At 56.5% G+C, this 27,416-nt stretch overlaps 1 protein-coding gene across 11 annotated transcripts in view; it reads left to right on the top strand.

Annotated features, from left to right (window-relative positions):
* Positions 1-27,416, top strand: part of KIFC3 (kinesin family member C3) — a 65,635-nt gene that overhangs the window by 31,761 nt on the left and 6,458 nt on the right. For 3 of the 11 annotated variants that reach the window (XM_066243998.1, XM_066243999.1, XM_066244001.1), the window contains 12 exons: positions 3,500-3,704; positions 6,202-6,344; positions 11,980-12,118; positions 15,071-15,273; positions 19,758-19,865; positions 22,053-22,118; positions 22,639-22,782; positions 22,927-23,166; positions 24,035-24,208; positions 24,741-24,888; positions 24,971-25,101; positions 26,222-26,333. In XM_066243998.1, coding sequence (XP_066100095.1) covers positions 3,500-3,704; positions 6,202-6,344; positions 11,980-12,118; positions 15,071-15,273; positions 19,758-19,865; positions 22,053-22,118; positions 22,639-22,782; positions 22,927-23,166; positions 24,035-24,208; positions 24,741-24,888; positions 24,971-25,101; positions 26,222-26,333 — 1,813 coding nt within the window. Of the gene's footprint in view, positions 1-1,445; positions 1,580-1,604; positions 1,699-3,499; positions 3,705-3,757; positions 4,078-6,201; positions 6,345-11,979; positions 12,119-15,070; positions 15,274-19,757; positions 19,866-22,052; positions 22,119-22,638; positions 22,783-22,926; positions 23,167-24,034; positions 24,209-24,740; positions 24,889-24,970; positions 25,102-26,221; positions 26,334-27,416 lie in introns of those variants that run through there. The other 8 variants (XM_066244005.1, XM_066244009.1, XM_066244002.1 and 5 more) reach the window with 7 other exon arrangements.

Genomic DNA, 27,416 nt, shown 5'->3' with positions numbered 1-27,416 from the left:
CCCTGGAATGTCACGTTCCCTGGCTCACCCCGTTCAGGCTGGGTGAGCACCTCTTCCTGCTCAGGCATATTCCCCATGCCCTTGGTAAAGTAGCCGTCTCCTTGGCCAGGGAGAGTCATTTGCAAGGAATGCAGCTTCAGAATGGAGCTCTGTGTTTTCAGTGACTGGACTTGAGGGACACAGGGTGACGAGTTCTGCTGCCCTATGGGCACTAAGGGAACAGAGATTTTGAACCCTGGGTTGTGGAAAACCCAGGATGGGTGGCTGTGTGTAGGGGCGGTCCTAGTTCCTGTTCAACCTCCCTGACCTTCTGCCCGCTCTCCCCGGGAGACTAAGCCCTTCCCAAGTTGTCAAGTCTGTCCCTCAGTCATTGCACTATCCCTGGTCTGGGGGGAGGGTGGCCTGAGCTGGGAGAGGCAGTGACTCCTGCAGCTAGCCCCTCTGCATTCAGCCACCTCTAGAGGGAGATCAGTGGAAAATAAAATGTTTGAGTTCTTTGTATATGCCAATCTTGTTTTGAATACTTGATATATGTACTGTCTAATCCTTATAAATGGTAGGGTTCTCCCCATTTTCGGATGAAAATAATAAGGCACAGAGAGGCAAAGTAATTTTCCCAAGGTCACACTTCTATTGAGAGTAAGTGGCAGAGCCAGGTTCTGGACCAGCTTTTGGTCATGGCCACTCTAACATAATCGCCCCATGGACCTACCCCGTGAGGCCTGGGTTGGTAGCAGCCCTAGTCTTGGGCTTATTTGAGCCCTTGATACTTGACCTTCACACTCCCACTGTGCTAAATTCAGCTGCCTTTTCCTCTTCAGGATCTTGCACACACCCTTCCTCTTTCTTCCTGATATCTTCCTGGCTGCCTCCCTGACTTCCCTTCCAGAAAGCCACAGAATATTGTCTCTTCCTGTCCCTGCCCTTGAGACTTTTTTTTTTTTTTTTTTGCATTTTTCTGAAGCTGGAAACAGGGAGAGACAGTCAGACAGACTCCCGCATGCGCCCGACCGGGATCCACCCGGCACGCCCACCATGGGGCGATGCTCTGCCCACCAGGGGGCGATGCTCTGCCCATCCTGGGCGTCGCCATGTTGCGACCCTCCTGGGCGTCGCCATGTTGCAACCAGAGCCACTCTAGCGCCTGGGGCAGAGGCCACAGAGCCGTCCCCAGCGCCCGGGCCATCTTTGCTCCAATGGAGCCTTGGCTGCGGGAGGGGAAGAGAGAGACAGAGAGGAAGGCGTGGCGGAGGGGTGGAGAAGCAAATGGGCGCTTCTCCTATGTGCCCTGGCCGGGAATCGAACCCGGGTCCTCCACACGCTAGGCCAACGCTCTACCGCTGAGCCAACCGGCCAGGGCCCTGCCCTTGAGACTTAGCTGATCTCTGTAAAAGTGTTTTCCCTCAACCATGGTATTGACCTTCAATGCCCTGTTCTGCATGCAGATGGAGCCCTCCCTTCCAATGGTCATCAGAGTTGCTTGTGTGCCCAACTCTGTGCCAAGCAGCCTGGAGAAGAGGATGTCTGGCTGTTCCCCCTGATCCCTTCCACTCCACACTGGCCCTTCTCCAGTTCCTCAGTGAGCGTCCTGTATACTTGGATTAGCCTCCGTCCCATCTCCTGGCCCACAATTCTGCTTCCAACCCAGTGAGACTGCATCTAAGAGCCTCTTCTTGCAACTTGTCTTCCTCAGCCAAGGTCGGCAGAGACTACGAGCCCCTGGTTGGGAGCCTGGCATTCTTCCAGGTTTTACCTCTGTGAACATTGTTCACCATATCTCTAGGCCCTTGTGCCTTCACTTTTACTTCTTTTGTCTCTTGATGCTTCAATCATTCCTGCCCCTCTGTCTACCCGGCATGTTCCAGTGGCTCCTAAATACCACATCCTCTTTACCTCTTGGTTCAGCCTCTCCTTCCCACCTAGCCACACCTCCCCAAAGAGAAGGAGGTGGTGGCTTCCTGTAGCCCCTGCCTACTCCTTGGTCTTCCCTCCACCTTGCTCCATGGACATTTTCTCTTAGGGACCCCCCAGGGGCTCCTTCCGGGATGACCTCGCTGGGGCTGAGGAGAGATCTGTGGATGATTCATCAGAAAGTAACCATCCTCTCCTTCCCACTCACTGGTCACCTGTGAGCGCTCTGCACCTGCCTGGTGCTCCTGCCACCTTCCTTCTCCAGCTGTCCTTCTCACTCAGAGTGAACTCTGTCCTCCCTGGTTGCCTCTCATCTTGCACAACCTTTGGTGACTGCATCCTCCCCTGTGGCACAGTGGCCTCCCAGCTCTGAGCCTCCGAGGCCAGCCCTGCTCTCTCTCAGGCTTCAGCCTGAGCCTTTGCATGCATTTTTTTTCCAGAGAATTCAACCAAGAAGCCATCACTGGCTATTTGGTGTGGATGTAGCTGTAGCTCCAGGCTGGGTGCTGTTGACCTGCAAAGATGAACATGCTGTGAGCTCTGCCCTGGGGAGCCATAGAGGGTCCGGAGAGATGGACATTCATCAAATAGATATCTTGACTGCCTGGTAGAAAGCAGTCAATGTAGCGATAGTCATGGAAAGTGGTCTTCAACCCAAGTAGAACCATTAGGAAGGCTCGGGTACCTCCAACTCCATTTTAAAACCATAAGCAAACCCCCACATTGCCTCTCTGAGCTGACTGGCTTCTTCTGTAAATGGCATCACTGTTTGTCCTAGTCTGGGACTTAGGTTGGTCACCTGACATGCTCTCTAGGGCCTAGAGTCTAGGCTGTTTAGCACACAATTGGTGGTCAGTAAAAACCTGTGCAGTGAATGCGGGAAGTCTGTTCTGTTCATTTGCTCATTTATAAGGGACCTGTGGAGATTTCCATCCAGACCAGTGCTCCCCACCCATCCCAATTGTCCCACAGCTCCTGGGGCCTCCCTGCAGCCTGTGGTGGCTGTGAAGCTTTGCTGAGTGTTTACCTCCCTCCCCACAGGGAGTTTTGAGGCCATGTCTCTCCTCATCAAAGGCTTCTGGCAGGTGCTTGGCACACAGCAGGCATTCAATAAATAATTATTAAATGAAGAATGAGTGACTCTCTGTATCTCAGCTCCTAGCCAGTTGCCTGCCACGTTGTAGGCAAAGAGTGAAGGCTAGTTTGAATCCATGAATGAGCTGACTTTAACAGAACTTGATATGTAAACCTAACTTGTCACTGGCAGTGGTCAGCGTCCCTTCTGATTAGATTTACAGAGTTGCCATTGACTCAGGCATGCTTCCTCCATGTGGGGCTGTGTGACCTGGCGTGTCTTCAAGCTGCCAGGCTCGAGTGGGAGGACGGAGATGTGGAATCTCCACATTGTGCCGCAGACTCACCTGATGGCTTGCCCTGTTCTGAGCCTCCCTACCCTGACTGGTGACAGGCCCCATTTCTTCCCATGAGCCCCAGGGTCCTTGGAGGACACGCGAGTTGGCGCAGACCCTCTCGATCCGGGCTGCGGCTAGCGGTCTCAATCTCGTCTCTCTGTGCTCTCTTTCCGTAGGCAGCCGGGCGCCCCGAGGAGGTTGCTGAGCCCCGGGCCATGGTCCAGTCTCGCCGGACCTGGAACCTGGGAGCCACGCCCTCGCTGCGCGGCCTGTGGAGAGTGGGCCGGGCCCCAGAGCCCGAGCCGGGGATGGCTCGCCCCGCCCCAGCCAGCCCGGCCGCCCGCCCTTTCCCACACACCGGCCCGGGGAGGTTGAGAACTGGTGAGTCCGCATTTTTAAAATGCTTCTTTATTTCCCTTCCTTCCGCCAGATACGAGAGATGAGAGCGAGGTTTCTCGCAAGTTCCTAGGCTCAGACAGAGCTGTCAGGTAAATTACAGGGTCCGGCCGCCCGCGAGCCTGGCCGGGCGTGGAGTCAGGGCGTCAGTCGCGCTGGGCTGCTGCCCTGAGCTGTCTGCGCACAGAAGTCGCGGGCGCCGAGTTAAACTTGAACGCAGTCCCCAGGGCAGCGGGAGAACGCTGCCAGCCGCCACGCGGTCCCGGCCCAGCCAAGTCCCGGGAGCTCTGCGGTCCGCCCGTCCTTGGCGGAGCGCTCGGGGTCCCCCTCCGGCCCCTGCCCGCGGCTGGTAAACAAGGTAGGTGAGGTGGCTGCCCCGCTCCCTGCGCGCCGCTGACACTCGATCCTGCCCGGGCTGGCCCGCGGATGGCGGGAGGAGTGGACCGAGGCTGCCTCGGATGGGGACCTGGAGGGATTTGGGTGCTGTGCGCTGGGTTTTAGGTGTCATCCAGGTGGCTTTGGTAGGGGCCCCCGAAAGCAGATGGGCATGAAAGGAGTCCCCGAATCTGGGCCCCCGCTGTCCCCGTGGGGGAGCTGTCAACACCGGCTCTCCTTTCTGGGTCATGTCCCCTGGTGCCTCCAACGTCAAGAAGTGAGCGGCAACCCTGATTCTGGGTTGCGGCCGGACTGTCTGGGTTGTCAGGGCTGGGGAGCAGCCCTTGACCCCCTCCCGAGTTAGGCTTGGGCAGGTCTTCCTGGAATGGGCAGGGGAGGGAGGTGTCTTCAGGCAAGATGCCTTGGGTTTTTGCTGTTTGTTGCTCTTGACCTACAGGGAAAGGGGTTCAAATCACAGCCTGTCTGAGCTAGCAGGATCCTTCACTGCCATAAGTTCCAAGCCCATCCATGTAAAGAAAGGGAAACTGAGGCCCAGAGAGGGCACCCAGCGAACTCCTCTTTGGTGCCCCCTCTCACATTGTGCCATCAGTGGCAGCCAGAGCAATGTCCTCTGAGGTCTTGCTGTAGGGGACAGTGAGGCTGGGATGACCCTAGGGACCTCCAGGAAAACCTTAGGCTTTGGGGTCAGGTACCCCCAGTTGTCTGGAAGGGACTGATGATGGTCTGTACCTCTACAAGACTGTCCCAAGGATTACAAATGGAATAGGAACAAGTATTGCTTCTCTGATTTAAAAAAAAAAAAAAAAAGCAGGAAGCAGAAAACAAAAACATATGCCCTTATAAAACTAAAACAAACAAACACCCCCCCCCCAAAAACCCCAAAACCAAAAGCAAAGTATAAAAGAAAATAAAAATCACCTACAGGCATACTTTGGAGATATTGTGGGCTTGGTTCTAGGCCACCACAACAAAGGGAGTATTGCAATAAAACAAGTCATACTCTTTGCTGGTGGAGGGTCCTGCCTTCAATTTGTAAAAAACACAGTACCCGTGGAACACCATAAAGCAAAGCATGATAATACGATCACTATAAGCTTGCCACCAAATATTTAATATAGTTCCTCCCAGTCTCATGTGTGCACATGTGCATGTGTGTATGCATATAGGTCTCTCAAATGAGTGTTATGAGGATTATGTGACTATGTAGTCTTGTATCCACTTTTAAAATTTGAGATAAAGGTCCGGTGAAGTCCTGTGTATGAAATGCTAAGCGTAGTGCGTGCCTCTGCATAGGGTCTCGACCAACTTGGCTGCCCCTCAGCCCCTACCTTTCTGGGTACCTGGAGCTGTGTGAACACTTTGTCCTTATCACAGGACTGAGTTTGGTACCTTATCCCCATTTTATTGACAAGGAAACTGTGGATCAAGGCACTGAGGATCTCATCATGGCCCAGGGTGGTGGTGCTGCAGTTTGCTCTGTGGGGCAAGCCCTCTCCCACCCTGCCTGGCCCCACAGGCTGTGGTGGGGGTTGAGGTGGGGTGGATGGGTATCGACGTGACAGTCAGCCCTGTCCCCCGTCCATCCGGTGAGGGAGGCAATGTGTCAGAGGCACAGGGATGTGCTTTAGCTGATCCTGACTCTGCTTTTGGAGGCTGCAGGGACCGGGCCACCCAGCATGGGGTTGGTCTTTATGAAGGCAGGGGAGAAATTGCCACCTAGAGGCGGCCTGGGTAATAAAGCCAGGGCCCCAGGAGGCACCTCCTCTGATGAGTGGCACAGCCAGGTTGGTGTGGCTTTCTTCTGTCGCTCTCTGCAGAGGGTGCCACCCTGGAGGGAGGGGCGCCCCGCAGGGTCTTGCGTGCCCTCCTGGAGAGAACCCTGCAGTGGCTTTGGTAGAAAGGAGCGCAGTCCCCGCCCGGTGCCAGGCTCCCCTCCGCGCAGGGCAGGCGTGTGAGAGCATGTGTGTCCCCTCCTCCCTGCGCCTGGGTTGGCTGGAGCGTGTGCAAGCCATGCTCAGCTGTGGCCCTGCCCAGTGGTCCATGACCAGCAGTCAGTGTCTCACTTATCTTTTCCGTCCTGGGACAGGGCGTGGGAAAGACACCCCGGCCGGCGGGGATGAGGACTCTGGTGCCCGAAGTGCAGCTCGCCCAGCCCTAGCTCAGTGCCGAGCCCTCAGCACGGACTGCGCAGGCCCCGGGAGTCCCCGCAGGCTCTACCTGAGTGTGCAGGTAAGCACCGGGGGCTTCCAAAGCGTGATGGGTTCAGCCAGGCAGGTGTGACTTGCCCTCTGACCCTCAACAGCTGGGTGCCCCCAGCAAGGGAGAGCTGGGGACCTGCCTTCTGCCTCTTTGCCAGCCCCCTCACAGCACATCTGTCTGTGAGTGTAGATGGAGCAGTTTGCTATATTAGGTTATCTCGGGGAAGATCACAGGAGAGGACAGGCTGCTTAGCCACACCCTGGCTGAGGTCTGAAAGTGGGAAATGCGAGGCCTTCTCTGAGAAGCTGGGAGGAAGACAGGCAGGTTTTAGGGGAGCTGCTGTTCATTCCCACCGGGGCGTGTGAGTCCCTGGGGCCATACTTGTATTTCCTTATTTAAAGGGGCATCCAAAGCAGACAGAGGGCTTCGCCAAAACCTGGGTCCTTTTCTCTTGCAGTTATCACCAAGTGACTTTCAAAAAACAAACGGTACATAGATAGGTATGTTTGGTTGCGGAAATAATACAGAATGGTTGCAGTAATAATAGCTGCTATTTATTGAACACTAACATTGTGCCAGGCTCTGTCCCACACATTATATATCTCACGTCAGTCCTCATAACAGTCTCAAGACACAGTTACTGTTTTATAAAATAATGGAGGTTTCAGAGAGGTTAAGGAACTTGCTAAAGGTCACACAGCAAGCTGGGATCTGAACCACAAATATGACAAGCTTTATAACATATGGTGTAAAGAATTTGCACAGGGCAGAGATGTAATAATACCTAGAAACTGAATGCTTCCAGTAGTCCTGTATCTTTGAGAAATCCACTATTATGAGTTTAGTGTTTGTCTTTCCCACATAACCATTTAATGATAGTTATACTTTTTTTTTTATTATTGATTTTCACATACTATTCTGTGGCTAGCTCTTTCCTTTGACAGTAAATCTTGGTGATTTTTTTTCATGCATGTCAATATCTAGAGAACGACCTCATTCTTCTTTTATTTTATTTCATTTTACCTCATTTTTTTAAACTGTTGCATAATGTCCTACTTCAGGGTTTACCTTGAATTTTCTAGCTGACCTCCCTGTATGATTTCTGACGGCAGCGAGTGCCTTGAATATCTACACATTCACGTGCCTATAGGGCTGAGTAACTTCAGGCCTGCGTAGGCTCTGCACTTTTTCATGAACGCACTTGTGAACACACGTTTATGAAGTGCGTGCGCTGTGCCAGGTGCCGTGCTAGCTGCTGACACTCAGCAAAGATGTGACGTAGATCTGACAGTCTGGGGGAGGTGCTTGGGAGTAACCGAACAACCACAAATGTCCGAATGCAAACCGGGCAGGGCACAGGGCTGCAGAGGCGGAGGTGGAGGGCCGGAGTTGTCTGGGTATGTTGGCAAGGTCCCCGCACCGCAGGAAAGACTGGTGCATGGGAGGGTGCCCCTTGAAGGGACATCCATACATGGAAGACAGGATGGAGTGTGGGAAATGCACGTGCCCTTTGAGCATGTCCTCCCTCGTGCAAATGTCCTGTGGACCTGGGCGGCGTCTGGTCCCAAGTCTTTATCTGAACGTGGGCCCAGAGCTTGATGTGACTTCCGAGATGGTCTCGGGCTTCAAGGTTTCTTTCTGTCCTTCTTGTGTGGTTCATCTGAAAACGGAACCCGATGATCCTGTTACCAGTAAGTTCTGTGAGAAAAGCAGGTCTGGTACAAGAACAGTTAAAGAAACTAGAGAACCCTTTTTTTCTCTCTCTCTCTCTCTCTGATGTGAGCCTTTGGTAGTTAAATCGGAAGGTGGTCAGAAATTGGCTGCCTCGCGCTGGGCGGTGGCTCTGTTCTTGAATTTTGATTATGGGGTGTTATACTGTGGTTGCAGCCGAGGCCCGGGGTCAGCAGATCTGCTGAGCATCTCTGAGGAGCTCCAGCCAGCAACCAGTTTCCACAGTCCTGTCCTCTGGGCCTCTCAAAGCTCGGTTATATTCATAGGTGCTTCAAGATCCAGTACGTGGGGCCGAAGTAGGGACCCAGGCACAGGGAGGTGACTCTCGGCTTAGTGACCCTCTCTGCCAGCCTCTCCAACAGCTAAAACCCGAGACTGTCCTTATGGAGTCACAGTAGAAATTCCCAGCCCCCTTGGGGGCCTGTCTGCCCTTCCTGTGGCTTGGCCAACAGACCAGAAATAGTGTAACCTTTGCTCTGGTCGGCCCATGGAAACTTCCAGCTGCCGGCCATTGCCGCCACCGCTGACAGGCCTGCTCGTGATGGTGTGGCAATTGGTCAAAGGGTGGGGACAAAACAAAGTTGGCAGCATTTTTCTAAATACGAGAGGCAGCCTCTCTACCCCCCCCCCAAGTAGAACGCAGCGTCAAGGGAGGGAGCGGACTGAGAACTAACCAGCCTGGTGATGTCGTATTTTGCTTCTCTTCAAGTCTCTTCATTGGCTTTTTGGTGACAAAAGTATATAATTTGAAGGCTACAGAAATAACATAATACCACCTGGCGTGGGGCTCTCACTGGGTGGCAGACACTCTGAGTATGTACCTCAGGTGTCACAGTGACTTTTTATACCAGCTCCATGAGGTGGGCGGTCATCCTCTTCTCTATTTTAAAGAACGGGACAAATGAAACTTCAGGGAAGGGAAGCGACTTGCCCGGAGCCACTAGCTCACAAGAGGCAGGAAGCCAGTCAGGCCCTTTCGACTCGAGACTCGGAGCGTTTTTTTTTTTTTTTTATTTATTCATTTTAGAGAGGAGAGGGAGAGACAGAGAGAGAGAAGGGAGGGAGGAGCTGGAAGCATCAACTCCCATATGTGCCCTGACCAGGCAAGCTCAGGGTTTCGAACCGGCGACCTCAGCACTTCCAGGTCAATGCTTTATCCCACTGCGCCACCACAGGTCAGGCGAGACTCGGAGCGTTTTAAAAAACCTAGCATTTGTCTCTTTGGAAAATAGTGGGCACAGAGATACACGAAACATGTCTCGAGTCTCTCTTCCCAGACAACTTCTGTTGATGTTTAAAAACAACAACAACAACAAAAAAACACTGTAAATGTTTATAAAGTTAAAAATGCAAATGCCAGCAAGGTTCAAAATGAAATGTACAGCCCCCCTTCTCTCCTTCCCACATGCTCTGTTTCCTTCCATTCTCAAAAACGTTTAAATATTTAAACCAGTGGTTCTCAAACTTTTTGAAGTCGGGGCACATTTAAAATCCTACAAATAATTATAGGCGCACTATATACAAATTTCTGAGACATGTTATAAAAATTAAGTCAAATATTAAAGAAAAAATAAAGTCCAAGCATGCTTTTATTTTGTAATTAAACAAAATAAATATGACAAAATTAAATTTATTCTGACATTAAAAAACATTTTTTTTTTTTGTATTTTTCTGAAGCTGGAAACGGGGAGAGACAGTCAGACAGACTCCCGCATGCACCTGACCAGGATCCACCCGACACGCCCACCAGGGGGCGATGCTCTGCCCACCAGGGGGGCAACGCTCTGCCCCTCCGGGGCGTCGCTCTGTTGCAACCAGAGCCACTCTAGCGCCTGGGGCAGAGGCCAAGGAGCCATCCCCAGCGCCCGGGCCATCTTTGCTCTAATGGAGCCTCGCTGCGGGAGGGGAAGAGAGAGACAGAGAGGAAGGAGAGGGGGAGGGGTGGAGAAGCAGATGGGCACTTCTCCTATGTGCCCTGGCCAGGAATCGAACCAGGGACTTCTGCACGCCAGGCCGATGCTCTACCACTGAGCCAACCAGCCAGGGCAAAAAACATTTTTATGTTACATTTTTTGAGTTACACTTTTTAGAATTCATAAAAAAGAGGGGTTAAAAAATAAACGACAAAAAAGTTATCTTTTTATATATATAGATACATTCTTAGTAAGATTTAGTAAATTCGGCAGGTCCCTGCATGAATGTGTTTTTTCATTCTTGTGTTTATGAGAAACATGAACCTGATGTGTCCTAGTGATTTCTTCAATGTTTGCACATATATTTGTTGCGAGACCTTAGTTGTTCATTGATTGCTTTCTCATATGTGCCTTGACCACGGGCGGAATTTCAGCAGACTGAGTAACCCTTGCTCGAGCCAGTGACCTTGGGTCCAAGCTGGTGAGCTTTTGCTCAAACCAGAGAAGCCCGCGCTCAAGCTCGCGACCCTGGGGTCTCGAACCTGGGTCCTCTGCATCCTAGTCTGATGCTCTATCCACTACGTCACCGCCCGGTCAGGCTGTTTGTGCATATATTTGAAAGGCAAACTCTTATTTCCTCGTCAATACATTGCAGAATTCCTCTCTTTTTACTCTTAATTGTGTTGAGTGTAGAAACCCCCCCACCAAACATATCATCTTAACTTTACACCAAACAAAGGATTGAAGAAACTGCCTCCAGTCTCTCCGGGGAACATGGGGGGTAGGGTAAACAATCCAGCACCACAGCTTAACAGCCCTTTGCAACCTAATCAGGCAAGTGAGGTGGGGGGTTGGGCAGACTGTCAGCTTACAGCCAATTCCCCACACCTCTGTCCCCCAAAAATCTAAACTCCAAAAACCCTCTTGGCTTTAAAAAAAAGCTCACCAGCTTGGACCCAAGGTCGCTGGCTCGAGCAAGGGGTTACTCGGTCTGCTGAAGGCCCACGGTCAAGGCACATATGAGAAAACAATCAATGAACAACTAAGGAGTCCCAATGAAAAACTGATGATTGATGCTTCTCATCTCTCTCCGTTCTTGTCTGTCTGTCCCTATCTATCCCTCTCTCTGACTCTCTCTCTGTCCCTATAAAAATAAATAAATAAATAAAATTTAAAAACCCTCTTGGCTTTTTGGTCCCCAGCAGGCACATATTCCTCTGGAATACCATAGGGCACACACCTTGAGAACCACTGGTTTAACCCGTGCGTGTTTCTCCCTCTCACCTGACCTCCCCGGAGAGAACCTCTCTTTCTGTTTCCCGATGTTTTCCACCAGGTGGAGTTTATCTCGATTACCCTCAAATGGCGTCTTTCTGTGTGAGCTGGGGGGGGGGGGTTCTCTGGAGGAAAGGTTTTCTGCCCCCGCTGTGGTCCCTGCCTGCCCTGTGGTTGTTCTACCCAGCCTTCTTTGCCTGGGCTTCTCCTTGACCAGGAGACAGGGTCCCGTGGTCCTTAGATAGTGATGCTGGGGCGAGCTGTGACCTTCCCTTGCTTGTGTGGACCCGTGTGCCCTGTCCTCAGCAGCCCCAGGCTGGTGCCATCTGGAGATGGGGGCAGTTGACGTCACAGGGGGTGTTACCTTGCGAGGACCGAGTGCCGGTGAGGCTGTGAGGCTGTGAGCCTGTGTTCAGTGGCTGCTGCACTGCGGACTCCTGCCCCGCAGGACCAACTGGACGTTACTGGAGGATTTCTAAGTACTCAAGAACCTAAAAGGGTTCTTGGGTTTTTGCTGGAGGACAGGGCCGGCGGCCGGTGGGGGCCAGGGGAACACACTGCCACTGTCTTGGTGTAGGATCTGGGCCCATTTTCTTCCGGACCCCAGGCCTCCTTGTCCTCACTGCCCCGCGCAGGGGGGGACGGACCGGCTGGGCGCAGGTCCCTGCCACCTCCAGGAGTGCAGCACCTGCAGGCCTCTCCCCACGCAGCCCCTTCACGCAAGGATTCTGGTTGTGTCTTGGCAGCAGGCCCTGCAGGACAAGGGGTGCAAGAGCAAGAGTCAGGGGACCCGAGAAGAGAAGCCCCCGAAGCGGCAGGCGCCGGCCCCCGGGCGGGACCGGGACGCCCAGGAAGCCGGTGGCACCATGAATGTAGAGAAAACAGGTAAAGGAGGTCTGCCCGCTGGCCTGGAGCAGCCCTGGCTCAGGCGGGCGCAGGAGGGGAGGCTCTTGTGGCGTCTGAGCTGTCCCCACACACTGTCCTTCTCACCTGGAGGTGGCCCATCCACATCCTGGATGCCTTGACGTGCAGCTCTGAGACCCCTGCCTGCCGGTCGCTCCTCCTGGGACACTCTCCTCCCAGTGCCTCTGGGGACCCCCTCGGTGATAAGAGGCTTTGGCTAGCATGGGCTGGAGTTGAATTTCCCTGCTTTTGGTCTTTTCCCCAGTGCCCGTCAAAAGCAGGGCGAAGGTGGCAACCTCAAAGATGCCACCCCCTGCGGAGAGGGACCTGACTGCATCCCCTTGTACCTGTGGGTCCACCAGGGGCCCAGAGACCCTAGGACAGGGCCTCACTCTGCCACTTTGAGACCGGGAAAGGGGCTGGCGGCTCCGCTCTCCTCCAGCAAGGTTGACTGGTTCTGGAAAGATTCTACGGGCCCCCTCTGTGGGATTCCCCAGAGGGAAGCCTGAGCCCAGGGTAACTGGGAAGGAGCATCCTCCAGGAATCTCAGGCGGAGAGAGGCGAGAGCGTTTTCCTCGCCCTGTCACCAGGGGGTGATTTGTGTCTGAACCTGTCCTGCAGTGGAAGCAGCTAATTCCTCCTCTGAGCCTGCGCAGAGCCACAGCCGCAGGCCGGGCCGGGCCCTCTGCTGCGCTCTGGCGGGTGCTGGGGTTTGGCCGAGGTTGGGCAGACAAGCCTTGGGAAGGGGGGCACCGTCCAGCCCATCAGGTGGGCTCTCCTATTAGCTGAGAAGATAGAGGCCAGTTCTAGCCAACAGTGAGGACTGACTTGTCACTGGGGTGGGGCCAGCGTGGGGCCCTGGTCTCCCGGAGCCTGGGTGCCTGCGAGGGGCAGTGCCCAGGCAGGGTCTGTGAGGCACACTCTGTTTTGAGAACTTGCCCTGAAAATGGACCTGTTAAGAGGTCTGCAGCCTCCTCTGTGCAAGGGCCCGTTCACTAGCTTCTCCCTGAGTGCCCCTTTGATCCCCTGCTGTCCCTGAGCTTCTCCAAGGGCCTTTCTCCCCAGCGAATGCTCTCCCTCGCAGCGCCCCAGCACACACGCACTGAACCCCACCGGCACGGGCTCTGAGGGCGTCTCAGACCCTCCTGTGAGATAAGTAGTGTCTCAGACAAGAAGGGCTGTTCCACGTCCTGGTGGCTTACACCCGCCCACACCTGCTAACCCCTCATGGTGTCCCGGCTCCTGTCCCAAGGGTGTCTCTCTGGGCAAGGGCCGTTGTCCCCAGTTCACAAAGGATGACCCTGCGGGGTGGAAGCAGCTCTTGGCCCCGGAGTCCAGTGCATCCCCTCCCACCCGACGGCCGTCCGCAAAGGGCTGAGGGCCGTGCCAGTCACATGCTGCCCCTGGCAGCCCCGTGTGCAGGCCTGGAAGCATCTGTCTGACCTCAGTCTCTCTAGAACAGAGAGCAGGAGCTTGGCCAGCTGTCTGCGACACGCGGGCTGTGTCACGTGCAGGCCCCACGGCCAGGGCCCCGGCCGGCCAGCGACTGCCCTGCTGCAGCTCTCTCGTCTAGAAGGCCATGAGTGGAAGTTGTCCCAAGGGGTTGGGAGGAAGGGGAAAGCCAGCCTGCGTGTGCTTTGCCCTCTCCCCTTAGAGTGGGAGCCGGGACTTCACTGCCTGCCCCTCCTGGGGGTGGTGCCGAGGGGGAGCCCAGGCGGGGACCTGCTCTGCTCTGGTCCCCGCTCAGCCCGGGACACAAGCTGCGCTGCGGCTTCTCCGCAGGCTCAGTGAGCAACTTGCTGCTTCCCGTGGGTCGAAGCTGCCAGCGGGCTGTGTGACCTTAGGTGCAGGTGGCTTTGCTCACCCCGGTCCCACTCACAGGGATGTGGTTCCAGAAGCTTTTGTGGGGAAGCCCCAAAGCCCTGGGGCTCTGAGGTCAAGTGTAGGCTCGTGGCCAGCGGGTGCTGCTCCTCCACTTCCTTCTCAGACACTTTGTTCCCGGACGCTTCCGTCTGTCTCTGGTGGCTTTGGCCAGGGCCCAGATTGGGGTGCTGGAGGGAAGAGGCAAGTCCCCTGCCCTCTGACCCTCTCCTCCGCCCCTCCCCCTCCCCCCCAGCTCCCTGCTTGCTCCCCGCCAGCAGAGACCATGGCCCTTCTTGGTGCCCCAAGAGCGAGCTCTGACAAGCCTCCTAGGTCACGGGCCTGGATTTTGTGTCTTTGTCCTGCCATCTATCCATCTCTCTCCTGCTCCTGATGGCAGGACAGTGGAAGTTTGTGGCAGGAGGAGGACTACGGAGAGTCAGTCACCCTGGTATTGACACGTCCTCCTGCCTCTTCGGTCCCTGTGCTCAATCCTGCCAAGTGCAGATGTCTTCCCGGCACGGGCCTGTCTGTGTCCCTGTCCACGTGCTGTGTCTGTCTCTGTGTCCTGGTCTCTCTGTTGTTGGCACACGCACACCCTTCCACCTGCTCCCCTTCTCTACTCTGGAGAAGGTTTGGGGTTGAAAGAAATCATGTTCCCCCAAGAATAGTGTTTTCCAAGGAGGTAACCCCGACTCCTTCTCAGCTGCTGCCAGAAGGCGTGTCTTTCTCAGCCACGGTGACTTGTAGGCAGGCCATGAGAGGGCATTGCCCATCAGACCTAGAACCGATGCTTTGAAGGGAGTATTCTGTGAAGGTTGCTCTCCTGAGCCCCAGGCCAGGCTGTCGCGTCCCCCAGAAGCCGCGCACTGAAGTGGCTTCCTCCGAGGCCGGCCTGGGGTCCCGCAGCTCACCCACGCGGCTGCTCTCCCCAGCTCCTGCTCGGCCCCCTCCCCTCTGCCTGCATTTCCTTCCTGTCCCTGAGAACCTGGTCAGCCCAGCCATGCTGGCCCCTCTCCTCAGCCAGGGTGGGACCTCTGCTACCCTGCTGATCGGCTGCTACTTTGCTCATAGGTGGGCGGCTCTTTGGCAGCGGGAGGTGCTCGAGCCTGTCGGGGCCGCCAGGTGCGGCCCCCGTGGTGCATAGGATGGTGGAGGCCATGTCCCAGCTGCAGGAGGAGAAAGCCCGGCTGCAGGAGGAGCTGGCAGCCCTCCGGGAGAGGCTGGCCCTCCGAGACAGTGACCAGCAAACCACATCCACCCAGCTGCAGAACCAGGTACCTGGGGAGGATGGGACAGGCAGAGGCCACTGCCCACCTGGAGCAGGTCGGAGGTCATCACCTGGCTCACCTGGAGCCCACCACGCCACCAGCATAATGGACAGGGAGGGTCTCCTCTCCTGGCTCGGGAATGCATGAGAGGGCAAGGTGACAAGAGTCGGAGGCCTGGACCTCGCAATCGGGTCATCCTTGTGCCCTGTTCCTCATGCTTCCTGGGGGCCAGGACCTACCTCTTCAGAGTGACGGGCAGCACCCATAGACATGAGAGGAACAGGAAGCTGCAGGGACACTTCCTGCCTCGAGTCTACCCCATCTACTCGGCAGCCCGGGTGGACAGAAGTCACTGCAGAGGTCACCCCACAGAAAGCTGGCAGGAAAGGAGAGGCCGGTGTGAGTGCAGGGGAGAGAGCGTCCTCACACCTCTGGAGGCCGGGGAGCGGGGGAGCTGAAGGGTTGTGCTGTGCGCATCCTCATCCTCCTCTGCTGGCCGGGAGGATACCTGGGGACTCGGCCCTTGTGCTGAATGCCCTGTGGGGCCGGTCACTGGCCCTCCTGGGGCGCCCGGCTGCTGTGTTCTCTTCTCCTTCCCCATACGTGGTTCCCCAAGGCCCCTTTCCCGGGGCTCAGCTCCCCACTCCGATTGTCATGTCTGTCTCTCGTGCCTGTGTCTGACCCTCCCCAATTCCCCAGGGTCCCCAACACCGTCTGCCCCTTCCTTCCTGCACCGGATCTGGGCCCAGTCTGTGGAAAGCCCCGCTTCTGGGTGGAGCCAAGTTCTTTCTCTGTGACCACTCAGCATGCAGCCCTTCTCTTGAGTGAACATGGCTGAAAACTGTGCGACTTGTTCTCAGTCCCAGAGGGCAGTAGATTCTCTTTATGCGCTTTTAAAAGGCAGCATATTTTCCCCCAACTTACAGGTGGGTCCTGTGCTCGAGAACTCTCTGTCCTGATGGTTGCCGGCCACTTGCTGTGTTAGGCGGCCCTCCTTGGGGCACCCCTCGTGCCTGTGTTTCCCTCTTCTCTGCCAACCCCATTGTTTGATGCTTCTGGGCCCTTCTGCCCCACAAACGGGGTCCTCAAGGCAGAATGCTACGCAGCAGCTGTGTACCGCTGTCGGCTCCTGCGGTGCCCATCTGCCTTTCTCCCTCAGATGTCTGCTGGGTGCCCAGTATGTACAGGCGCCGAGCTGAGCACTGGGGATGCCCAGGGAGACGGGCATGCCCTTGCCTGTGGGGGCTGCAGTCGGGGGAGGACGGACGTTGGTTACACGCACCCGTGTCAAGTGGGAAGAGTAACAAGGGTTGTACCAGGAGCATTGTCCGGGAGGTCAGGACCTGCTCAGCAGGTTAGGGATGGCTTCCTTGAGAAAGTGACACTGCAGCTGAGCAGAGGAAATGTGTTCTGAGTTGGGAGAACAAGTCAGTGCAAAGGGACTGTGGCAGAAGGAGCAAGATATGAGTAATCCACTGGGGGTTGGTTCTAGGATCCTCCCCTGGGGATACCCAAAGCCTCAGATGTTCAAGTCCCTTCTTTAAAATGGCTTAGTTAGTATTTACAAATAACTTACACACTTCCTCTCCTGATACAAATGCCATGTAGATAGTTGTTACAATGTCTTGTTTAGGAATCAGCTTTCTGGTTATTTTCCCTGATATTTTTAATCTGAGGGTGGTTGACTGTGAGGATGTGGAACCCGAGGATATGGAGGGCCAGCTGTGTAAGGGAGGAACCAGGGCCTCTGTAGGGAGCATGGGACGAGGCACTGCCCGTGGGGCTGGCGCGGGGCCCGCCCTGTAGGACACACATCTGGCCCAAAGCAACAGCTCCCAGCAGTAATTCCTTCCATGATCTTCCCCAGCTTGGACCGTCCAGGTTTCAAAGACGTTGTTTCATTTTCAAGGCACTTTACTGAGATATAATTCACCCCTTTATAGCTGCACAGCTTAATGGTCTCAAATATATTAAGATGGTGATGCAACCGCCACCACTGTCTAATTTCAGAACATTTTCATCACCCTGGAAAGATCTATTAAGTCGTTCGCCCTCCCCACAGTGCCTGGCAGCCACTGGTCTGTCTTCTGTTTTATAGATTTGCCTTTTTTGGGAACATTTCATGTAAATGAAATCATAATAATACGTGACCTCTTGTGACTTTAAACAAGTGTTTTTTTAAAAAAACAGTTTTCCCCTTAATTAGCAAAATCTACAAGTATTTTAAAAAATAGTTTCCTCCCTTAATTAGCAAAATCCACTTACTCCTTAGAGGGGAAGTTGAAGGTGAAGCGCCCCAGCCTTTTTGGTGTCTTTGAGCCCCCGTACTCCGGGCCCCACCCCTGGCTCCCCTCGGCCTCCCCTCCCCCACCCCGCTGGAGGGTTTGGAGAGGTCGCAGTGGTGCCAAGTCCCTGCTTGCTTTGGCTTCTCATGGGACATTCGGGCTGCCAGCTCTTCTCTGATCGCTCCTCAGCGGAGGGTCCTACCCCATGGAGCTGTGGCCAACCACGCTGGCCGGGAGCTGGGTTCAAATCCTGACTTTGGCACTACCCATTAGCTCTGTGACCTTGGGCTGGTTAATCCTCGCTCTGCACCTCTGTTTCCTCATCTGTACAATGGACATAATAACGGGACCCGATGAGATGATCCAGGGTTACTGGCGATGCTGCCGTCACTACCATCGGTACTGGGGAGAGTTTGGGATTTGGACTGACCCGGGGGCAGGGTTCTGGGCCTGGCTTTGCCGCTCGCCCACCGGCTGTGTACCTGCAGGGAGTCACTTCCTGTCTGAGCCTGCATTTCCCGGACTCGAAACTGGGGTTAAGAAGTGTTGTTTCATGATCACTGGGCAGATCAATCGTGATAGAAAAACGGATGGCAAACTGTAAAGTGCTGCCCCGTGAGGGTCACTCCTGCATGCTCCGGGCCCCTGTCAGCCTCACTGTGGTGTGACACACATGGCCCTTCCTGGTCTTCATAATGTCCATCCTCTGCGGAGAACCCCCACGGGCTCCTCTCCACGCGGTTCTCACGCTGGCTTGTTCCCACCTCGCCCAGCCTCACCTGCACGTGGCTGCGCTCCCGTGTCACTCTTCCTGAAAGGCCGTGTGAAGAGTAAGGTCTGCGGGGGTCATCCTGGGGGACCCGAGCTATAGTCCTCAGTCCACCACTTAGTGGCCAGGTGACCTTGAGCAAGTTGCTTAACCAAGGCTTAAATCTCTTGGAACCTCAGTTTTTCTTCCTGTAAAATGGGGGTGATAATAGAACCTACCTAAGCAGATTGGGGGTTTCAAAGTGTTGGCTTACGAAGCACCCCCTGCCTTGCCAGCGAGGCCGACTCAGTAAACGGGGCTGCTGTTGTCGTCGCTGGAGCCCAGGCTTGGGAGGGCGGCGGGGGGCTTCTCAGGCACCCCACTGCTCCGTGTCAGATGGAGACTTGTGTTTATGGGGAGCCCTCCGTGCTCCTTGTGGGGAGCACTCGGGCCACAGGTCACCTTCTCAGGCCTTGAGCCCCCAGGTGACCCAGGCCACCGAGGCCACTGGTCTTGGTCTGGCCACTGGGGAGGCTGTGGCTAGTTTGGGTGGTCCTCTCTGGACATTAGCAACAACAGCCCCAAGTAACGTCCTGGTGGCTCCCAGGTGCCCCCTCTCATGGAAGTCCCTGGAGCTGTGGCCCCATTATACAGACGAGGATGCCGAGGGGCATGGTTCCCTGGAGGGGAGGGTGGTGCCTGTAATAGGACCCGGGCACTCTGACCTGGGAGGCCATGTTAGCCAACTGCCCCTCCGTGGCAGAAGGACACGGACATAGAAACTCGGCAGTGGAGGCAGGGCCGGCGGACCAGGCCAGGCCCGGGCAGCGGTCGTGTAGTCAGGAGCCAGGTCCCCGGGAGGGGGAGTATGTTGAGGCCACGTCCTCCCTGGGGCTGTCCCTCTGGCTTCTGGGCTGTTTCCTTGAGGCCCAAAGGAGCCCAGCCCCCCTCCCACCTCACCAGCTTCCTAACGCCTCGGCCTTGCCCCTGGGAGCGCCCTCTTTCCCCTAGGAGACAGCTGCCCATGGGGGGCCAGCGTGGCGGGAGGTGAACAGCAGGTTGTCTGCGTTGAAAGCAGGCCACCGAGAAGACACACCTGCATGGGGCAGCCCCAGCTCCGTGGAGCTGCTTCTGCCAAGAGATGTGACGTCAGGCCCCGGCTCCCTGCTCCCCCAAGCCCTCTCGAAGCAGACCCCTCTGGGCAGGGGGCAAGGGTCCCACTCCTGGGCAGCACAGGTTCCAATTTCTCAGTCTTCCAAAGAAACTGGCCTGCCCGGGGCATGGTCACCGCGCACCACGGAGTGGTTTGCACCTGACAGGCCACCCCTCTGTGTGGAACTGTGTCCCCTGCTGCCGTAGATAAGCCAGGAGGCGACTGAGTGTCGGACATCTGACCAAAGGGGGCTTTTACAGCCCCTCCCTCAACTGGCCACCCCCACTCTCTGCTCCCTTGGTAGGCACTTCCCTGTGGGCGCCCCTCCGAGTTCTGGGCAGAGCCCTGGAGCACCCAGGGTTCTGATTGTGATGCAAGAAGGAAGCAGGAGCCTGGCTGCAGGCAGGTGCAGGTGGGTGTCCTGACCCCCCCCCCCCAAGCAAACACTGGAGAACCCACTTTCATTGCATCGGGGTCCAAGTGCCAGACACTGCACTGGGGACAAGTGAGATCAGAGCACACCCAGCCCGTACTGAGGTCACAGCCTGTTTGGGGCACCAGTTCTGTGCAAACAGACCGTCCTGAGGTGATTTCTGGGGGAAGGCGATGGGGTGGGGCACCCCAACCTTTCAAGAGGAGACAGACCTGCCTATTTCAGGCTGAAGGGAGTACATATTCTCTGAAGCTTAAAAATTACTGAAAAGCATTAAGAAGTGGTCAAATATATAGCCCAGAAACCTCTACTTTTTGGTACTGCTTGCACAATTTCGTTCTAGGGTTTTATTTGCCTACTACGTTGAGGACCCTTTCCTCGTGTCACTGAAAACTCCTGATAAACACAGCCAATAACTACGCAATATTCTATGTGTGCACCTACCAGAATGTACCTGACCCTTCCCCTGGGGTGGGTTGTTCAAGTGATTCCCTATTTTGTGACTAACAATGAAATTCTGCCTTGTGCAAATTGTCCCTCATGCCCCTCGGGGCCAAGGAACTGAGCACCCCTCCCATCGGGCTCTTAACAGAAGAGGGTATTGGGGACACTGGCTGGGAATGTGCAGAGAATGGTGTGAGCTTCGCTACCCTGGGTAGTCCATGGCCAGGTACGTTGCTATGAGGGCTGTTAGGAATGGAGCTCTCTGGGGCCACCTTGGTCCTGTGCTCACCTGGCTGTGCCCTTAGGTCACCTGCTTTTCCACCAGGAGGACTTGGGCAGTCAGCTTGGGCCTCTCAGCCCCTCTCTGGGTCTGAGTCTTGGTATCCTCGTCCCCAAACAGGAGTGAACAGCGCTGGTGTCGTGGCCTTTGCCTCAGAGGTGGGGTGGAGCCTATGGCCAGCTTCCTCCCGGACCTGCTCAGAGAAACAGAGGCCTGACTTGTGGTTCACCCACCTTGTCCAGCCCCAGAAGACAGTGAGCTCCAGTCTCTGCTGCCCACAGACTGTAGATGGCATCTCAGCCATTAAAGTTAGGAGATTCCCCACACACTCCTCAGAAATCTCAAAGTCTAGCCTCCTTGGAGGGTCGGAAGTTTGGCGACACTGAGCCCATGTTGCCCTGGCCCCGGTCCTCAGGGGGTACATGGTGGCTGCCTCCTTCAGGTGCATTTTGGGAGTCTAGTCCAGCACTGCCCCTCACCTGCCTTACCTGGCTGGCCCCTGTTGGCAGTGGACTTTGTCACCTGTTGTTTCGAAATAAGAGCCCTGTGTTTCGTGTCCTGCTGTGTAAATAGCACCTCTTAAACCTCCACAGGGGGAGTGTGACTCACTGATCCTTTTTCAAGGCGTGGGGTGGTCATCACAGAAGGTTCTGCAGAAAAAAATCTCAGACATGCTCATGCTGGTGCCGAAGTCTTTGTCTGCATTCTGGATTATTTTCCAAGGAGAGGGTCCTGATGGGGAAGCAGGGTCTGTGGCCTGCGGGGGAGCTGGCCCCCTCCCTGTGGCCTCCAGGGAGGGTCCCCATCCTGGGATCCGCTCAGGGAGCTGGTATCCCCACGCAGGGCTCCGGCTGAGCCAGGTCACCCTTGCCTTCTGATGGGGTGCACACCATCTTCTCTTGCTAATAACCTCACCAGGCCACGCTCTCCTGCAAGGCAGACTGGGAGCTGGGGTGGACACAGGTCTCTCTGTCTCCACAGGCGGCCTCACCAGGAACCACTCTAAGTAGAAAACTCTAGGGGCTGGGCAAGGACAGACCTAGGTTTCGTAGTGTCTGTAGTTTATACAACTTGGGAGCCCTTTTAAGAAAAAATAATGTACAGTTATACCTATACAAAAATAGGAATAGGCCTTGTCAGGGGCCTGTGCGAGGCAGGAATCCTGAGGGTCAGCCTCCTGCATTCCTCCGGTGAGCTGCCCGTGGTATGAGCCCGGGGTGGCACAGGGGTCACCTCTGCTGCATGTCCCCCCAGGCTGGCTGGGTCCTGCGGTGGGAGAGGGTGCTGAAGGCTGCCAGGACCAGGCCAGGTGTCTCTCACCTGGAGCCCCAGGTGTGGCCTGATGCTCAAACACAGGGAGGGCTGGGGCTGATGCCTGGGTGTAGGCTGGAGGTCCGGAGCAAGGCACACTGTGACCCTGGCTTTGTGCCTTGTGCCGGCAGGTGGAAAACCTGAAGGAGAAGCTCATCAGCCAGGCCCAGGAAGTGAGCTGCCTCCGATCAGAGCTGGTGAGGCCAGTGGCGCGTCCTGCATCCGGCATGGGGCAGAGAAGGGCTGGCGGGCCCTGTGCTGACTGGCCTGACCAGATGAGGGCGGGGGTGACCCCATGTGGCCCAAGAGGGGGCTGTGTCCCGCTTGGGAAATGTTCCTGTAGTTGTTCGGTCCCCAGAGGCCATGTTGCCCCCACGGGGAGGGCAGTGAACTCGCCTTTGCCTGACGTGAAACAGGAGTGTGAACTCTGCATAAATATGACTTCTCTTGTTACTTTCACACTCGGGAAAATAGGATGAAAGGATAGAGTGCCGCTAGGAGCAGCTCCGGTCTCATCACCCTTTTCGATTTTTCTCTCCGCTGTCTTCACCTTTATTTCTCTCTCTCTTCTCGCCCTCACTTGCCTTTCTTTCTCTTTTCTCCTTTTCTCTGTCTTTCTCCCACTTCTCCCACCTCTCCCTTGCCCTTGCACTCTCTGCCCCACCCCTCCGACTTCCCCTGATGTGCCCCGGCCATACGGCCTCTGGCCCCCGGCAGGGAGGCACGGACTTGGAGAAACACCGGGACCTGCTGATGGTGGAGAACGAGCGTCTGCGGCAGGAGATGCGGCGCTGCGAGGCCGAGCTGCAGGAGCTGCGCGCAAAGCCGCCGGCGCCCTGCGCGGGCTGCGAGCACAGCCAGGTGAGCGCGGGGCCCGGTGGTCCCAGAGCGCCCCCTTCCTGACAGCGACCCCAGCTGCTCGCGGGGGGCCCAGCCGGCTGGTCCGCCGGTCTGTCCGCCTGCCTCACACCTGCGCCGGCCGCGTCTCCTGTCTGCTGTCTGCAGGAGAGCGCCCAGCTCCGGGACAGGCTGTCACAGCTCCAGCTGGAGGCGGCGGAGAACAAAAGCATGCTGTCGGAGCTGAACCTGGAGGTGCAGCAGAAGACCGACCGGCTGGCCGAGGTGGAGCTGCGGCTCAAGGACTGCCTGGCGGAGAAGGCGCAGGAGGAGGAGCGGCTCAGCCGGCGCCTGCGCGACAGCCACGAGACCATCGCCAGCCTCCGGGCCCAGTCACCGCCCATCAAGGTGGGCCTCGGCCGGCGGCCCTGTGCAGTGCCCGCAGGAACCTGGGCTGTACCTCAGCGCTCCGCGACGGGTGCCCAGGGCCCGGCTGGCGTGGAGGAGTAGGTGTGGGCGGTTGAAGTTAGCGCCCCAGGTCTGGCCCCTCCCCCATCCTGCTGTCCCGGGCCAGGCACAGGGAGGCATCCTATAAGCCAGGGGTCCCCAAACTACGGCCCGCGGGCCACATGCGTCCCCCCTGAGGCCATTTATCCGGCCCCCGCCGCACTTCCAGAAGGGGCACCTCTTTCATTGGTGGTCAGTGAGAGGAGCATAGTTCCCATTGAAATACTGGTCAGTTGGTTGATTTAAATTTACTTGTTCTTTATTTTAAATATTGTATTTGTTCCCATTTTGTTTTTTTTTTTTACTTTAAAATAAGATCTGTGCAGTGTGCCTAGGGATTTGTTCGTAGTTTTTTTTATAGTCTGGCCCTCCAATGGTCTGAGGGACAATGAACTGGCCCCCTGTGTAAAAAGTTTGGGGACCCCTGCCATAAGCAATGCTTGAGGTGCCCACCGCAGGCCAGGCATGGACATAGGGCATCACTGGATCCTGCCCTCATCCTTGCTCTCCTTTTCTGTTCTGTGCCCAGGCTGGGGCCACAGCCAGGCTCACTGTGGGCTCATTAAGATGAGAAGATGCCAGGAGGCCCTTGCAGCATTCTGGAAAGCCAGGACCTTAACGGCATTTCTAGTTTTTTTTCCAGGGACATCCCATCACCTGGTGGGTGTCCCTGAGGGTCCCCCCTCCAGGCCAGCCATGTCTAAGGGCCCCCGAGTGAGGTCAAGGTGCCCTGCACCTCCCATGCGCTCATCTCTCTCCCGCCTCGCAGTATGTCATCAGAACGGTGGAGGTGGAGTCGTCCAAGACCAAGCAGGCCCTCACTGAGTCCCAGACCCGGAACCAGCACCTGCAGGAGCAGGTGGCCATGCAGAGGCAGGTGCTGAAGGAGATGGAGCAGCAGCTGCAGAGCTCGCACCAGCTGACGGCACAGCTCCGGGCCCAGGTGCGCAGGCCGCGTGGGGGAGAGCGTGGCCGGCAGGGAGCGTGTGAATGCGGCAGAGGCCCCCCTCGGGTACAGCGCAACAGACCCAGGATCTGGTCTGTCCTCCCACTGACCGTGGGACCAAGGACTAGTTTTGTCTGAGTCTCTATTTCCTCATCTAAAAATGATGTGGTCACAGAACCCACCGCACAGTGGGGCTCAGGGACAGACTTGCAAGGGCTCTTCCCACAGGGCTCAGCACATGTGCTCTCGGAAAGGTGCTCTGGTCAGTATCATAACACACGTTCTCCCTGATTTCCGGTGCACTCATTATGTGCCAGGACCCAGGATGGGGCAGGGGCAGCGCAGGGAAGTAGCTGCATGGAGCTCAGAGCCCGTGGGGGACAGAGAGGGCCACCCCACCCCGCTCCTGTGCGTGTGCTTCCATGTGTGTGTATTCAGGTGCAGGGGTGAGAAGAGGCAGGGCTTCTCTCTGGCACTCCCGCCCTCCCTCCCGAGCCCCGTGTATTGAGCTTCCGGCCTTGGCCCCCAGATCGCCATGTACGAGTCGGAGCTGGAACGGGCCCATGGGCAGATGCTGGAGGAGATGCAGACCCTGGAGGAGGACAAGAACCGGGCCATCGAGGAGGCCTTTGCCAGAGCCCAGGTGGAGATGAAGGCCGTGCACGAGAACCTGGCAGGTGAGCTGGCCCCCGGGGCCCTGGCCTACCCCTAGCTGCGGCCCCTTACCCTATCCTACTCACCCCCCTGTTGTCCCCATAGGTGTCCGGACCAACCTGCTGACGCTGCAGCCTGCGCTGCGGACCCTCACCAACGACTACAATGGGCTCAAGCGACAGGTGCGAGGCTTCCCCCTGCTGCTACAAGAGGCCCTCAAGAGCGTCAAGGCCGAGGTGAGTGCAGGCCCTGAGGGTGGGGCAGGGAGGCCCCAGAGCCCTTGGGCGGGGGCAGCATCCACCCAGGGCTCTCTTCCAAAATGCTGACAAAGGCCCCAGACAATAGCTTCCTCCCTCTCTCTCTCCCCCATGCACACGGCCACCCTGGACCTTGTTTGAAAAAGTCTGGTTGGGGCAGGTATTTGAGCATTTGTCTTACTCTGACTCTAACCCAAACATATTACTGAAATCCTTACACCTCAAACATCCTACGTCTATTCGTACATCTATTCGGTTTAATTGAATTTTTTCAAGCTGTGCTTGTTCCATATGAGAATAGCCAACGTCTCTTAAGTGCCTCCTACATGCTGAGCCTTTTATAACTGTCAGCTCTTTGGATCTGCTTGGCAGCGCTGCAGGGTAGAGAGACCGATGTATTTTAGGAGTAGGAAATGGTTCTTTTTAAAAATATTATGTCAGTAATATGTGGATGTGGTAGCAAGTTCAGACCCTGCTGAAGGGCATCAGATAAAAAGGAAAGGGTTCTCTCTGTCCCCGCCCACCCCAAGGGCGGCCTTCCCCCAGCACCTCCTTCAGGGCGTTCTGAGTGTGAGGAACGCGCTGTTTGTTGTCTGTGCCCTCTTACCACAAGGATAGCGTAGGGACAGCTGGTCTGCATCTTGCTTCTTCCCCCTGTGGAATGCAACTTGGAGATCTCTACTGACCAGCTCTTACAGATCCACAAGTCGGATGGCATTATCCCCATTTGACAGACGAGGAAATAGAGGCTTGACGACACTGAGCCTGTCGCCTCAGGTCCCCAGCTACCCAGGATAGAGCTGGGGTTTGGGTGCAGCGGAATCTGTAGTCAAGTGTGAGAGCTGTGGGGTGAGGCTGAGTCTGGCCCTTCGCTTATTTAGCAGGGCAACCTTGAACTCCTGGCCGAGCCTCTCTGGGGCTGTTTCTTCCTAACAGGGACTGGCCGCAGCACCTCCCCACAGGGGTTACCGGGAAGATTTGACACGTGACCACACGTGTCAAGGACTCAGCCCCTGGCCGGGGACAGTGTTCAGCCTGCCTGGGGGCAGGCAGTTCATGGCACTGACCCCCTCACGGCACTGTGTCCCCCCCCCACCAGATTGGCCAGGCCATCGAGGAGGTGAACAGCAGCAACCAGGAGCTGCTGCGCAAGTACCGCCGGGAGCTGCAGCTGCGCAAGAAATGCCACAACGAGCTCGTGCGGCTGAAAGGTGACTGCTGTGGGGGCTGGGGGCACGCCCGGCCCAGGGCCCCTCGACCTGGGGGCACGCCTGGCACAGGGCCCCTCGACCTGGGGGCACGCCCAGCCCAGGGCCCCTTGACCTGGCTTGGAGGTGACCCTGCCCTTCCCCACAGCCCCAGCACCACTCCCCGGAGCTGTGCCCTGTCATTGAGGAGCTATTGTTAGTTCCTCTTCGAGGATAAGGCAGCAAAGACACAGAGGGTGGGGACTAGGATCTGTCCAACTCGGAAGCCCTTGTTTTATGCCCATAGCAGGCCACTCCTGGGCCCCGGTGGTCGGGTATTGAAACTGGGTGCTGAGTGGCTAGAATGCCCGCTGTCCTGACCTAGGACCAGGTCAGGCTTGAGATTCCACCTGTTCCCTGCACAAAGGTCTAGGCCAGGGGTCTCAAACTCGCGGGCTGCATGCGGCCCGCCGAACAATTTTGTGCGGCCCGCAGACTAATCCACGGGCTTACTTAATTTTATCCAAAATATTTTGAACTTCGTGGATTAGTCTGCGGGCCGCACAAAATTGTTCGGCGGGCCGCATGCAGCCCGCGAGTTTGAGACCCCCGGTCTAGGCCCACGCTGTGCCAGGTGCTGCCCCAGACGTTGAGATGGGGCTGTGGGCCCCATGGCCGCCATCCCTGCCCTCACGGCGCTCACTCTGCTGGAAGAGCAGGCAGGGGTCAGCCGGAGAACCCCGTCAGGGACTCTGTTACCAGGGCTGGGGAGGAGCTCCCAGAGCCCCCGGGTATCTGGCCGTAGGGCTGTTGGGGAGTTCCCTGGAGGAGGCAAAGCTGGACCCGAGACCCAGGCTGTGAGGTGGAGTGGACCAGTGAAGGGGGCAGGTGTGTCCGTGCTGGCTGTGGTGGGGAGCTTTCTCTTTGTTCCGGGAGCTGTGGGATCCCCCTGAAGGGCGTGAAGCAAGGGCCGGTGCGACCAGCTCCGTGCCTCCACCCGCCTCTGGGCTGCCCAGGTTGCCTGTGCCCACGTGTGTGCTGCCAGTCCACCGCTGTCTGGTTCTGTTTGCCCCTCTGATTCCCATGCCCCATGCGGGCATTTACTGT

The sequence above is a fragment of the Saccopteryx bilineata genome, chromosome 9, assembly GCF_036850765.1.
Source record: "Saccopteryx bilineata isolate mSacBil1 chromosome 9, mSacBil1_pri_phased_curated, whole genome shotgun sequence".
Lineage (NCBI taxonomy): Eukaryota > Metazoa > Chordata > Mammalia > Chiroptera > Emballonuridae > Saccopteryx > Saccopteryx bilineata.
This window is presented reverse-complemented; position numbering and strand designations above follow the sequence as displayed.